The 11595-nt window shown below is 45.8% G+C and overlaps 1 protein-coding gene across 2 annotated transcripts in view; it reads right to left on the bottom strand.

The window, feature by feature from the left end:
- HEG1 (heart development protein with EGF-like domains 1) overlaps positions 1-11595 on the bottom strand; it is a 55542-nt gene that overhangs the window by 26032 nt on the left and 17915 nt on the right. For both annotated transcript variants that reach the window (XM_012733511.1, XM_012733504.1), the window contains 4 exons: positions 8489-8592; positions 5654-5712; positions 5246-5406; positions 653-787 (listed from right to left, as the gene is read on the bottom strand). In XM_012733511.1, the coding sequence (XP_012588965.1) occupies positions 653-787; positions 5246-5406; positions 5654-5712; positions 8489-8592 (459 nt within the window). The remainder of the gene's footprint in view (positions 1-652; positions 788-5245; positions 5407-5653; positions 5713-8488; positions 8593-11595) is intronic.

Raw genomic sequence — 11595 nt, 5'->3', positions numbered from 1 at the left:
GAAGCCTCACCTAGAATCACACTTCTGCCCTCAAATCCTACATGAAACTTTTAAAACTCAAACTTACTAACTCAACAACAACCTGGGCAAAACATGAAAGCAAATGCAACTGGCCTAGGTGGCTCGTCCCCCACCCCCTCCCCCCCCTTCATTTCCTACACCAGCCACTGAGATCACTACACCCTTTTTGCAAAAGGGGAAAAGAGGCTCAGTGAAGCAGTAATGGTCGAGCCCAGTGTGTGATCAGAGAGGCAGGGTGGGCTCTGAATCTAATCTCCCATGTTGCCACTAGAAAGGATGCACCTACTCCAGCCTTATATTTCCATTTAAAAAGATTAGCAGACAATAGAAGAAAGCTTTGGGAATCAAAACAGTAATTTTTTAAACTCCCACTAGGTGAAAAGAAAAAGAAAAGGCATTGCCACCACAGGCATTCCATTCTCTGCTTTTCCTTTTCATTTGATTGGCCAGGCCAGCACTGCCCAGTCAGAGATAATGCTATTATTCCAAGGAGATAATGTATTCAGTCCTGCTGTGAGCAAAATAACAGGAACTGGTCACCCCTAGTTGACAGTAGTCACACCTAAAGCAACCAGAGGGCCCCTTCCCGCCCCTCCGGGGGCAGGCCCAGCGCCCCCAGAATCCACCGCACCTCGGCAGGAGTGGTCCATCTTGTTGAACTGAAAGTAGCCCACTTTGCACTGGCATCGTGCCACGCCATCCAGATCAGTGCAGATGGAGGTCTCTTTGTCACATTCCGGAGTCTTCCGCTTGCACAAACTGCCGGCTGGAATGGAAAGACGAGACAGCGAAGTCAAACATGACCTCCTCCACTTCCGGCCTGAAGCTGGGGGAACTTTCTTTTTAAAAAGGTGCTGAGAACAGTTTCAACAAGGCCCTAGGGTCCAACATCAGTCCTTTCAGAAGCTCTTTCCTCACAGCCTTCTGTCACTCCTGTCTCATGTCAGCCCCCCCGGACCTGTTTATGAAAAAGCTTACAGCATTTCCCCATTAAAAACACCCACACAGCCACAGGGTGAGAAAGTAAATGGAGACGAGACAGGTGCTGTCCCCGCCACCTGTGCAAACATGGTCCTCAGTGACATCCTCTAGAGATGCAGGTATGGCCTGCAGGGGAAAGTCAGCACAAGCCGGCCCCCCCCTCCACCCCCACCCTGTGCCCATCCACTCAGGAAGCCTTGAAGCAGCCGTCTGTAAGGTCCAGTGTGCCCTGCGGCAGGGATGCCAACAGGCTGGCTTTGAGGAGAGACGTGGCCAGTAACCCACTCGGCTGTGCATGTTATCTGACTCTCTCCCCACTACGTTGCTAGCTTCTCAGGGTCCATCCATCTCTGCAGCTTCAGCACCTTGCACACACTGTCCTCACAACAGTCTCAGCACACATGAGCTGAGGGTGCCCCTGGCCACCAGACTACCACCAAGGGGGAGGCGCAGAGAAGGTGCATCTCTCCCAGCCCTGCCAACGAGGGCCTTATTTCTTGTATGTGTATCCACCTGGCTTTGTCCAACCCTGCGTACGTGGCCATGTTCACCTCATGGGTGACAGAGAACCATTTCTCTGTTACCATAAAACATTCACTGTTGGACATACGGCCTTCCCCAAGGCTGTCCACAGCAGATTCCCTCTGAGGCGGTATATAGCAGATACACTGAGGTACACTTTATCCTCTCAGACAGGTCCAACAAAAGGACACAAGAACACATGGGGAACACAGAGATTAGAACAAAAATATGAAGTCAACTGGATAGATACTTACACCCATATGTAAGCGCAAGGCAAACTGGTTGCTGTTTTTTGGTGCTAAGAGCAAGTTCTGGTAGACAGAGCCACAGGAGAGCAATGTGCATATGGAGGGAGGGAGCCCCTGCCTCACAGATACTAATTTATTCAGAAACCAGATACCAGCTCTTAACACTGCAAACTGCCCCTGCCTCCGTGGGTCCTGGGATGTGAGCTGACAGCTGCGGCTGCCCGGCCCACATGGGGTCCTGGCTTCACCTCTTTTCTGGATCCTGACACTCTGGACTGGTGGGTAGGCTGATTATAGGGAAGTACGTTTAGGACACACTGTAGTGCTCGATGCTGAATTTCCTGTCTTTATCGGTGGAAGCTGGTGTGCTAAATCAAACCCTATGTGCGTGTGACAGAATTTCTTTTGTTTATTGTGAAAAGTTTGTATTTAAGGGGGGAAAATAGAAACTGGAAAACCTCACCAGGGAAACACTGCAAAGCTGGCATCAGAGAGGAACTAAAAGTCCCTTTTTTTTCTTTCTTTCTTTCTTTTTAAAAAAGATTTATTTATTTATGCATACAGGACTGGGGTACAGGCAGAGGTGCAGGGGTGGTGAGAGGATTCACCAGAGACAGTGGGGAGCAGAACAGGCAGATCAATGAAGTACACTGCTGAAGGGAGCAGCGGGCAGGTCAGGAGAGGTCTGCCGTGCCATGTAGATCTCCTCGGGGCAGGCGGGGATCGAACTCATGCGGAGGTGGCTTAAGCTTCTTAGTGCTGCGCTTTAACCTGCTGCACCACCAGAGAGGGCCCACAGTCCCTTTTCTAAGGCTGTGCTAGTCCTCAAGCCTTAATATAAAGAAATAGTTCCAGGGCAAAAAAGTGCCAGGCCAGCACTAATGTTGGCTAGCAGCCAGGCTGAGAGGGGTCTGGCCTGGCAAGGTATTTTCTCTAAGGCGATGTCACACTTTCCTTCGTCCTGCCCATTAACCCAGCATGGTGGCAAAGACCACTTCCTGGCTGAAGCAACCTTCCCCAGCCCAGGAGCAGGCTCACAGAAAGCCAGGCATGCCAGGCCTGCCTCTGCGCACTGCTGGAAGTTCTTAAAGAACATGCTATCATAAACCCATCCAATGGATAATTCCATTTTCATTTGAAGCCTGGCGATGTGATTTTCCCATATCCACAATTCCCATAGTCTTTCCTGGGCATGACATCCGCCAAACAATGAGAATTTCTGTATATCTAAGGCCAAGACACTCCCTGGGGGATTTCCAAAGACTCTAAACCTCTGGAGATGTGGAAGCTACATTCCCTTGAAAGATGAGGAAGCGGCTATTTTGTGAATTGAAGGGGAAAACCTGCCTTTTGAATAGCAGTGTCCAGAGTAGTCCCATGCCCAGGATAACTGGTATGTTGGAAAGCCCAAACTGACAACTCCTGGCTGCAAAGCCCACCTTGCCAGCCTCAGGAAGGCGAGAGGCCATGCTGGCATGTTAGTAAAAGCAGAAGACCTGAGACGCAAGCCTGTTTCGGCTGAGAATCTCAGAGCCATCTTTGTTTGAGACAGCTCTGAGAGGAAATGTTAAGGGAACTCTGCAGTCTTATAGACTCCACCCCCTATTCCAGCTTTCTGGACCCTACACACCACTCCAGTGATTGAAAACTACAACTCCCAACAGTACCAGGGAGAGAACTGCAGGACACCAGGGCAGAGCTAGCAGGAATGGATGCTGGAACATTTTGGGGGGATCTCTCGCTTTGGCGCTGGTTTGCTTGGGAAGCAGCTCTCCAGACCGCGTACCGTGTGACTTGGTGTGTTCAGTCAGCCTAGCCATAAGATATTCCACTTACTTTGTACCCCGTTCTCTTTCCCTGGGTTGTTTCCTATTCCTTTCCCTTTTTGTAAATAAACCTGTTATTGACCCTTTTGTGTGTACCTGCAGTTGTGAGCGCGCGGGTGAGGCCCCACAGACAGGCGGCCCAGTCCACTCTGGGCTACCCTGTAACAGAAAGGGTAGGACAAGCACACATGGAGCTGGGAAGTGAGGGAGATCTCTCCCTACTTGCTTCTCCCTTTCGTTGTGAGTCAAATGTTGCTCTAAAAAAATAAGGTCTTAAGGAAAACAAAACAAAAAATAAATAAAAATGAGGCCTCGGCGAGGAAGACAGAGCTTGCTCTAGGCCATCTCCATGCAGTCAGAGGAGTGGGGAACAACTCTGAGCAGGATCTTACAAATCCAAGTATCTGCTTACTGGTTGTAAGCCATGAAATGCAATTACTGGGGACAAAAAAAAAAAAAAAAGAAAAGAAAGAAAGAAACCTGGTACAATGCTGATTACAGAGGGAGTACTCCATAAGTACTCGGTGAGTTTGAAAGGTCATCTTCCTACTTCATTGGATAGAAAGAAAAAAAAAATCAAGGAAGCAAGAGAAACGAAAGAAAACTGAAACTTGCCTTAAAGTTTAGTGCATAACATAACTGGGAACCCATTTTTAACCAATTACCCCATAATGTTGAAAGATAACTTCAAATCCATCAAGTTTAGCATTTTTCCCAAAAAATACCTGGCCCAAAGTGGCTGCATTCGCCACATGCGAGGTTAACCCCCTCCTCCCATGCTCTGCCAGGCAGAGGCCCACAGAGAGAGGACCAGCGTCCAGCCCTCACAAAGCCCTGACCACCGGCTGTCCCAGAGCACCTGCTAGCACCCAGAGCACCGAATCTCACCCCACAGCTACGTCCAGCGACTGAACGCCACAGCGGGTGGTTTACAGAGATTCAACATCCTTCGCCAGCCCAAACTGTGTAATGAGAGGAGTTACCAGAGCCCCGTTGGATCACACGTGAGACAGCATGGGGGCATGCCCCCCCTTGGAGGAAGCTCTCCTGATCCCAGTGCAGCATCCCAACCCAGGGCCGAACCCTCCCCTCTGGAACCTAAATGTGCCCTATGGCTAATCTCTTTCTTCAGTAGCCTCACATCAGATACACCATGGAAGTTTGGGTAAAACTGATAGAGCAAAGGCAAGAAAAGAGAAAACATCGTTAACAGCACTGTGAGCAGGCTGCCCATGTTGATCTAGTCTTGTTTCTGTATATCTATGATTTGCAAACAAATGCCAGTAATAGTTGCTCTTTTTTTTCCTGCCTTAGTGATGCATCACAGTGGTTCTGGGTCACTGACAAGCATGTGCGTTCGGTGTGTGAACTTCTGTCTCCGCATAGAGAGGAGGAACTTTTTAAGGGAAATAAAGAAGAGTGATTTTTGCTTCATGACATCAGCTCTTACCTCTCTCCCCACACCAGGGTTGCATGGCAGAGGCAGAAGGGGCACTCTGCTAAGGGCAGGTGACTTTGAGCCACGTGTGTGCATGCACACGCAGGCCTGTTACCTAACATCCACTTCCAAGAGGCTGGTTCCGTGACTTCTTACATTTCTTTCCCAGGTCTGTACCTAACCGTACTGGTGGCGGAGTCTGCTCTTACCTCCCAAGATCCACCGCTGAGACCCCAAGAGCTGGCAGACCTCAGCAGAGGAGCGGCAGGAGTTGACACACTTCTGCATCTTGTCAGCCAGGTCAAACAGCGTCACATTGGAGGTCAGAGCAAAAGTGGTTTGCAGTGACATGACTGCGGCACTAGACTCTCTGTAGGCAAAGTGCATAGGGTTTGAATTGTCTTAAAATGACAGCTGGACCCTAGACTTTGGGAAGATAAATGCCATCTCCATCGTCCAGAGAGGGGGTGGGAGAGCATGAAGGCCTGGTGACCCAGCCCTAGACCACCCTGTGATATGGCCACAGCAGGGCCCCATTTTGACACTATCCACCCCTGATGGAGTATTTTCCCCTTTCTATGGACAAGCTCACAAGCAAATATAATTTTTTTACTTACCTTGAAGCATCAACTGTGGATCGGGTATAACCAGGTAACTTTGAAAAACACATGTTTAACTGCAAGGAAGAAGAAATTTGTTGTTACCTGTAAATCAGACCAAAGCCTTGGACCTAGAACCAATTTCCTATTTTTCAGAGTAAAAGAGGCATTTTTCCTCCTATCAAGTTAGCAGCAGGAGTCTTTACACAGGAGTGATGTTCCTTTTTACTCCTCTCTTAAATGCCTTTCTGTTCTTATTCTGTCATTCCATAAATACAAAGGGAGAGAGGCAGACAGTAAATCAGTGGGGGAAAATCTTGGCAGGAAATGTTCAGAACAGCACCCTTGGATGCAAAACATCTTCAAAGGAGCAGATCTCTTGTAAGACCCAGGGTTTCAAAAAACTCAGAGGAAACTGTTTATCTGCACTTAGCATAGGGAACCAGCCTCACTGAAAAGGCCTGGTTCCTTTCAGCTACCCAGGTCTGGTAGGCTTTGCCTAACCCCTCATAATCCAAAATGGGTTGACCTGACTCAAAGGCAGGTCCTCTTTAAAAAAACCCTCCATGGGCTATTATATTTTGTGGGTCAAGAGCCCTTTTGTTGAGAGCAAATTAACAGTGACTCTCCTGGTGTTTGCTTCGTGTGCTCAGAAAAAAGAGGGATTCCCTCCAGGGCATAAAGTGTCATGTTTGACACCCCCACCCCACTCCACAGCAAGGACTGGGGATTGTATTTATGCAATAGAGAGTGTGAATGCCCTGATGGGTGCAGACCCACGGGACCTCAAAGCCCAAGAGAGATATCTCTCACTCTTCAGAAGATGGATTCATTCAGTCATGGGACATTGTCAACCTCTTTGTTTGACACTGCTCTATACTCCAACAAGCAATTACCGTATCATTATCGTTATTGTTACTACTGTTACTTAAATATTTTTCCCCAGGTAAAAAGAGAAGTGTTCCCATTTCAGAACAGAATGGCATTGTGGGAAAGTTTGTTTGAGTGGCTTCTCTAGTCTTTGCCTAAACATGCTCTCTTTCTTGGGGCTAGGGATTACATCACTAAAAATTATGTTAATACTGGACAAAAATGAACAGGTCAGAGAAGTGACTGAGTCTGTAATGGGAAGGAGTGATGGCCCTTGGCCATTGACCCTTGGGAGGTAACCTATGAATCTGTGGAATATCTGCCCGATAAAAATGTCTTTGTTTTGGGCCCTCCCTGGTGGCGCAGCGGGTTAAAGCACTGCACTGAGAAGCTTAAGCCACCTCCGCATGAGTTCGATCCCCGCCTGCCCCGGAGGAGATCCACATGGCACGGCAGACCTCTCCTGACCCACCCCCTGTTCCCCTCAGCAGTGTACTTCATCGATCTGCCTGTTCTGCCCCCCACTCTGTCCCTGGTGAATTCTCTCACCTTCTGCATCTCTGGCCTGTACCCTGTTCTGTATGAATGAATAAATAAATCTTTAAAAAAAAAAGTCTTTGTTTATCTGAAGGCCTTGGGCCATTCCAGATCATCCATCAATGTGACTTATAGTGAGGACTTTGGGTTACAAGGTATCAGCTCACGCTCTAGAAGGGCTGGAGACAAATCAGCAAGATGGGTGGTCAACCACGTATAGTGATGAACTCCTAATAAAAATCTAGATACCCAAGGCTCAGGGAGCTTCCCTGGCTGGTGCCAAGCCCCGACCATGTACACATTGTTGCTGAAAGGAAGTAGCACTATCGGGGACTCCACGGGGAGGGCCAATTAGAAGCACAGGAATGCTCCTGGACTCTGCTTCATATCTCTTTCCTTGGTTGGTGATAACCTGGATCCCTTCCCTGTAGTAAAGTATAAACTGCAGTAAAGTGTAGCTACTTTTCAGTGAAACCTGTGAGTCCTTTTAGTGGTCATCAAATGTGAGGATGGTTGAAGAGACCTGCAAGCATGTAATTGGTGGAGTGAAGTGAGAGGGTCTCTAATGGACTGATTGCATCTATTCTGTATGAACTTGGGAAAAGTCTGTCTTCCAGATCCTGCCAGTTTTCCATTTGTAAAAATGCTGGCAATGCCTCTTAACAGTAGTAAGGCATCTGGCAAAGCGCATGTCACAGAACACAGAGAAATTGGAATCCTTACACAAATAAAAGCCATAGTTGCATTGCATCCTACAGTTCTTGCCTAATATTCTTATCCATAAAAAACAAATAAAGTCAAACCTAAATCCATTAATCTCTACAACTTATATTAATGGCAAGTTTCAATTTTGTGAACACCAAATTTTAAACTCAGGTAGCAGTTGAGAAGCAAAATTTACTATCTTGCTTTATTTTCATTTATTTGATTCTTCCTTTTTATGTCCTTCCTCCTTTCCTTCCTTCTTCCTGACAAAAAGTAGGCTAAAAGGTAAAGAAAAATGAAAGGTCCCTAGATAACCTATGAACTCTCAACCATGGATAATCAGGATTAACAGCAGTAACTTTAGCATTCCCTTGAGGAAACAGAACATTATTCTGCCGAGTTCTGAAGTACAGAAAGGAAGTCACACACCAGATAGGACAGTAGTATTTCCTGGGTGTTTTCTCTTCATAACAGCTCTTCTGGATGTACGTCATCTATGTATCTGTGGCTGAGTCCACATGCTGGAAAATGCACTGATAAGGACTGCATGTTAGAGCACTCAGAGAAATCCTTCTACTGGATACCACTTGTTCTCTTTTCCCTTCTTTTTTTTGAGAGGCTTTTTATTTTAGTATGAAATGATCAATAGAAATGATCAATCCAGGAGATACAGCTGGTCCCCATGGAAATCTGTTCTAGAAAACAAAGGAACAGTGGGAACATGCCTTTCAAGAAACTTACCATTTTAGTGATCTCACTTTCAACTTCATGAAGAGCTGAGTGCTTTTCCATGGTGGTATTTAGAAAACTTTTCTTTAATTTTAACTCTGTCATGAAGGTTCTAACTGAAAGTGAAAACATAACCTGTTAGATGACACAATGAACAGGTCAACAGGACACCAGAACATATGTGTGTAAATCTCTGGAGCACCCAGCTGTGTGCTTCCTCTTGGGACAATCTTGGTTTCTTCCTCTCTCCTTGAGAGTGAAGATGACCTCTTCTTCTCCTGGGCTCCTCTCTAGTGAAGACAGCACCTACAGAAGGCTCAGACTGTGTAAACCTTTGGGTGAGAGACTCCCAGGAGCCTTCTGTGTAGGTGTGAGCACTGTTGAAAGGAGGAATTTCTAGACATCTCTATCATGGACTTCCTCCCATATAGTAGATTTTCAATAAAGCTGAGAGATGAGCAGGCCTAAATGGCATCCTTTGAGGAGGGGGGGAAAGGCAGGTATGAGTCTAGATCAAAAAAAACCCACCTGTCAAGCCCTATAAGGACTTAGATAGGGAAAGCTCTCACTCTCTAGACCTTCCATGGCACTAATGAGTCCTCAATTTCAAGAGCATGCCTTAGTTTCCTCTTCTCCTTAGAGTCGTTCCCGTCTAAACCCACTGCTCCAAGAAATGGCTGGTTTATTTATCATTGATAAAAGAAACTTCAAAATTAGTTAACTTCTCAAGCTCATTCAGTCCCTAAGGGCTAAAATGAACATTTAAAGTCACATGTGCCCATCTTCCAAGTTATTTTCCCCTTCATTCTCAGTCCCTTGAAAAGCCTAATTTCTAAGGACAACTCAGCAGCAAGAGAAAGGCCTCTCATGTGAGGGGCCCCCACAACGGGGTTTGCAGACTCCACCATTACAAGCTGTGATAAGAACAAGCCCATTCAAGACATTGTTGGGTTCAGACTTGAAAGAAAGCCCCGTTTTCAGGGCCTGTTTCACTCATAAAATAAATTCTAGTTATCGTCAATTTGTGCTGATTGGGCCTGAGGGGAATGGAACTCACAAATGGACAGGCACCCAGAAATTAGTATAACCTGCTTTATATCTGGTTCTTATCTTCCCTTATATTAAATTCTCAATCTTTCCCTTTGGACAGGAAAAAAAGTAAGCCAAAACACAGAAACCCACGGAGCTTCTCTTTCACAGAAAGCTTGTGCTGAATTAAGAAAAAGACCCAACAAATGAGCCAGGGAAAACATTTAACATCTTATACTTACTGTCTAAAGCCCTTAATCCTTATTTAACATCTTTTTGCTTGTTCTACAGTTCAGTGAAGCCAGCTGCTCAGGACTCTTTCTGAGCAGCAGGGAGCTCTTTGAAACTGTTCTTGGCCAAATGAAAGCATTTCAGCATGCTCTAATTTGCATGTTCCTCTGATGTTTATGAACAATGAAGCTAAATGACTTGAAAAGGGAAAGATGATTAACACAATAGAACTGCCCTCCCCCATGGAGTGGTTGTGGGAGCTCCAGCGGCAGCTTCCGGAATAGTCACCCCACTGCCTCATGCTTTCCTCTCACAGGCTTCTACCCAGACTGTGTAGACAAGTACATGCTGTCAACGTTAAGGACGTGGCCCTCTTCTGAGTCATAGCAGTCACTGGGCCTCTGCTTTCAGTGTGGACAGGAAGACAACATCACAGCCCATACTCTCCCCAGGCACAGGCACATCTTCCGGCCTGCAGTGATGTCACCTGGCTTTTAGGCAATTTTACTTCGCATCTAACTGTTGATTTATAGAAGTTATCTAAATGACTTTCTTAAACATCCATAGTTATTATTTTATACTCCCAGCAGTTTGTTTTTATTCAGTGGTGGTCCAAGAGGCTAAGATGAAAGAATACTGCCCATCTGGAGAGCTCTACTTGAGTAAATTATTTTATTTGATCTTCACAATTACCCTGAGTGGGAAGTAAAGCTGGTGGTTGCTCAGAGGCCTGTGCTGTTTGTTGGTGGGGGAAGTCAGGAATTTGAGTTCTTGGACAAGTGTTCTTTCTAACCCTGCTTCAAAACAAAATCATTTCCAGCTCTTCCATTCTTAACCTGGAAACTCCTGGAGAATTGCTTTCAGGGGGTTGCTAAATGGAATAGGTTACCCAAAAGCAAATAAACCACTAGAATAAGAGGAATTTTTCATTTTGACTGATATCTATGTTCCTAGATGTTCCTGGCTTTAGTAATACCTTTGTTAGGATTCTTGTATTTTAAATAACTTTTAAAATGCTACCATTCTTTCAGTAGAGTACAAATGTTCTTAAAACATCTAATGATTCCACTAAGTCTCTGGGTAACAGGAATTCATGCAAGCCACACTTACAAAGGATACAGACATTTGTTCTCTTAAAAAATATTTACTGCATTCTATTACCACATTCTGTTAAAAAACAGAACCACAATGGGAGATAAGAAAATTCAAAATTGAGTCACTTTGCCTGCCATCTTCCTTTATGCAGCTTAGATAAATGTCATCATTAATATTCAAAACCTTATTTAAATGAGGATGGCAGTCTGGAGAGTACTGAACACAAGTGCACTATAGGACCCATAACGTGTTATATTTTCTCTTGGTTTCCTTCTCGGGGAGCACTGAGGGCTGGGTGTTCCAAGGTGAAGGAGGGCTATAGTGGGGGCAGGGGAGGGGCAGGTGGGGGGGGAGGATGTATGCCCGGAACAATCTTCCTGCCTCCTCCTCTGTGTGGCTTTACAAGCTGGTTGCCTTTTTGAGGCTGACATAACTCTGTTCTTCACATGTCAAGTCTTCAACAAACTCTGTCCTGTGTGCAAGGAAGCTCTGATGATGAGCATCAAATTGTGTGATGGAAGGAGGTGCAGGCTGGAAAATCTGTCTGGCATCTAGCGGTTGCATTAGCTTGTCCACTGGGCACCTTGTCAAGGCCTTAGTTTTCATTTGAGTTGTTGCTTTTTTTAACCTATAAAATGGAGATTATGTCTAAAACTGATGAGCTTCATGAATCTATCAAATGAGGGAACAAAATGTGACAAATTATATGGCATAATTATACAGCGGCTTTGCAAAATAGTATCTGCCTGTGGATAAGAACAAGA

This window comes from Condylura cristata, unplaced genomic scaffold, assembly GCF_000260355.1.
Source record: "Condylura cristata isolate star-nosed mole 26May11 unplaced genomic scaffold, ConCri1.0 scaffold00003, whole genome shotgun sequence".
Lineage (NCBI taxonomy): Eukaryota > Metazoa > Chordata > Mammalia > Eulipotyphla > Talpidae > Condylura > Condylura cristata.
The sequence above is the reverse complement of the archived record's forward strand: the minus strand, read 5'-3'. Positions and strand labels throughout refer to the sequence as shown.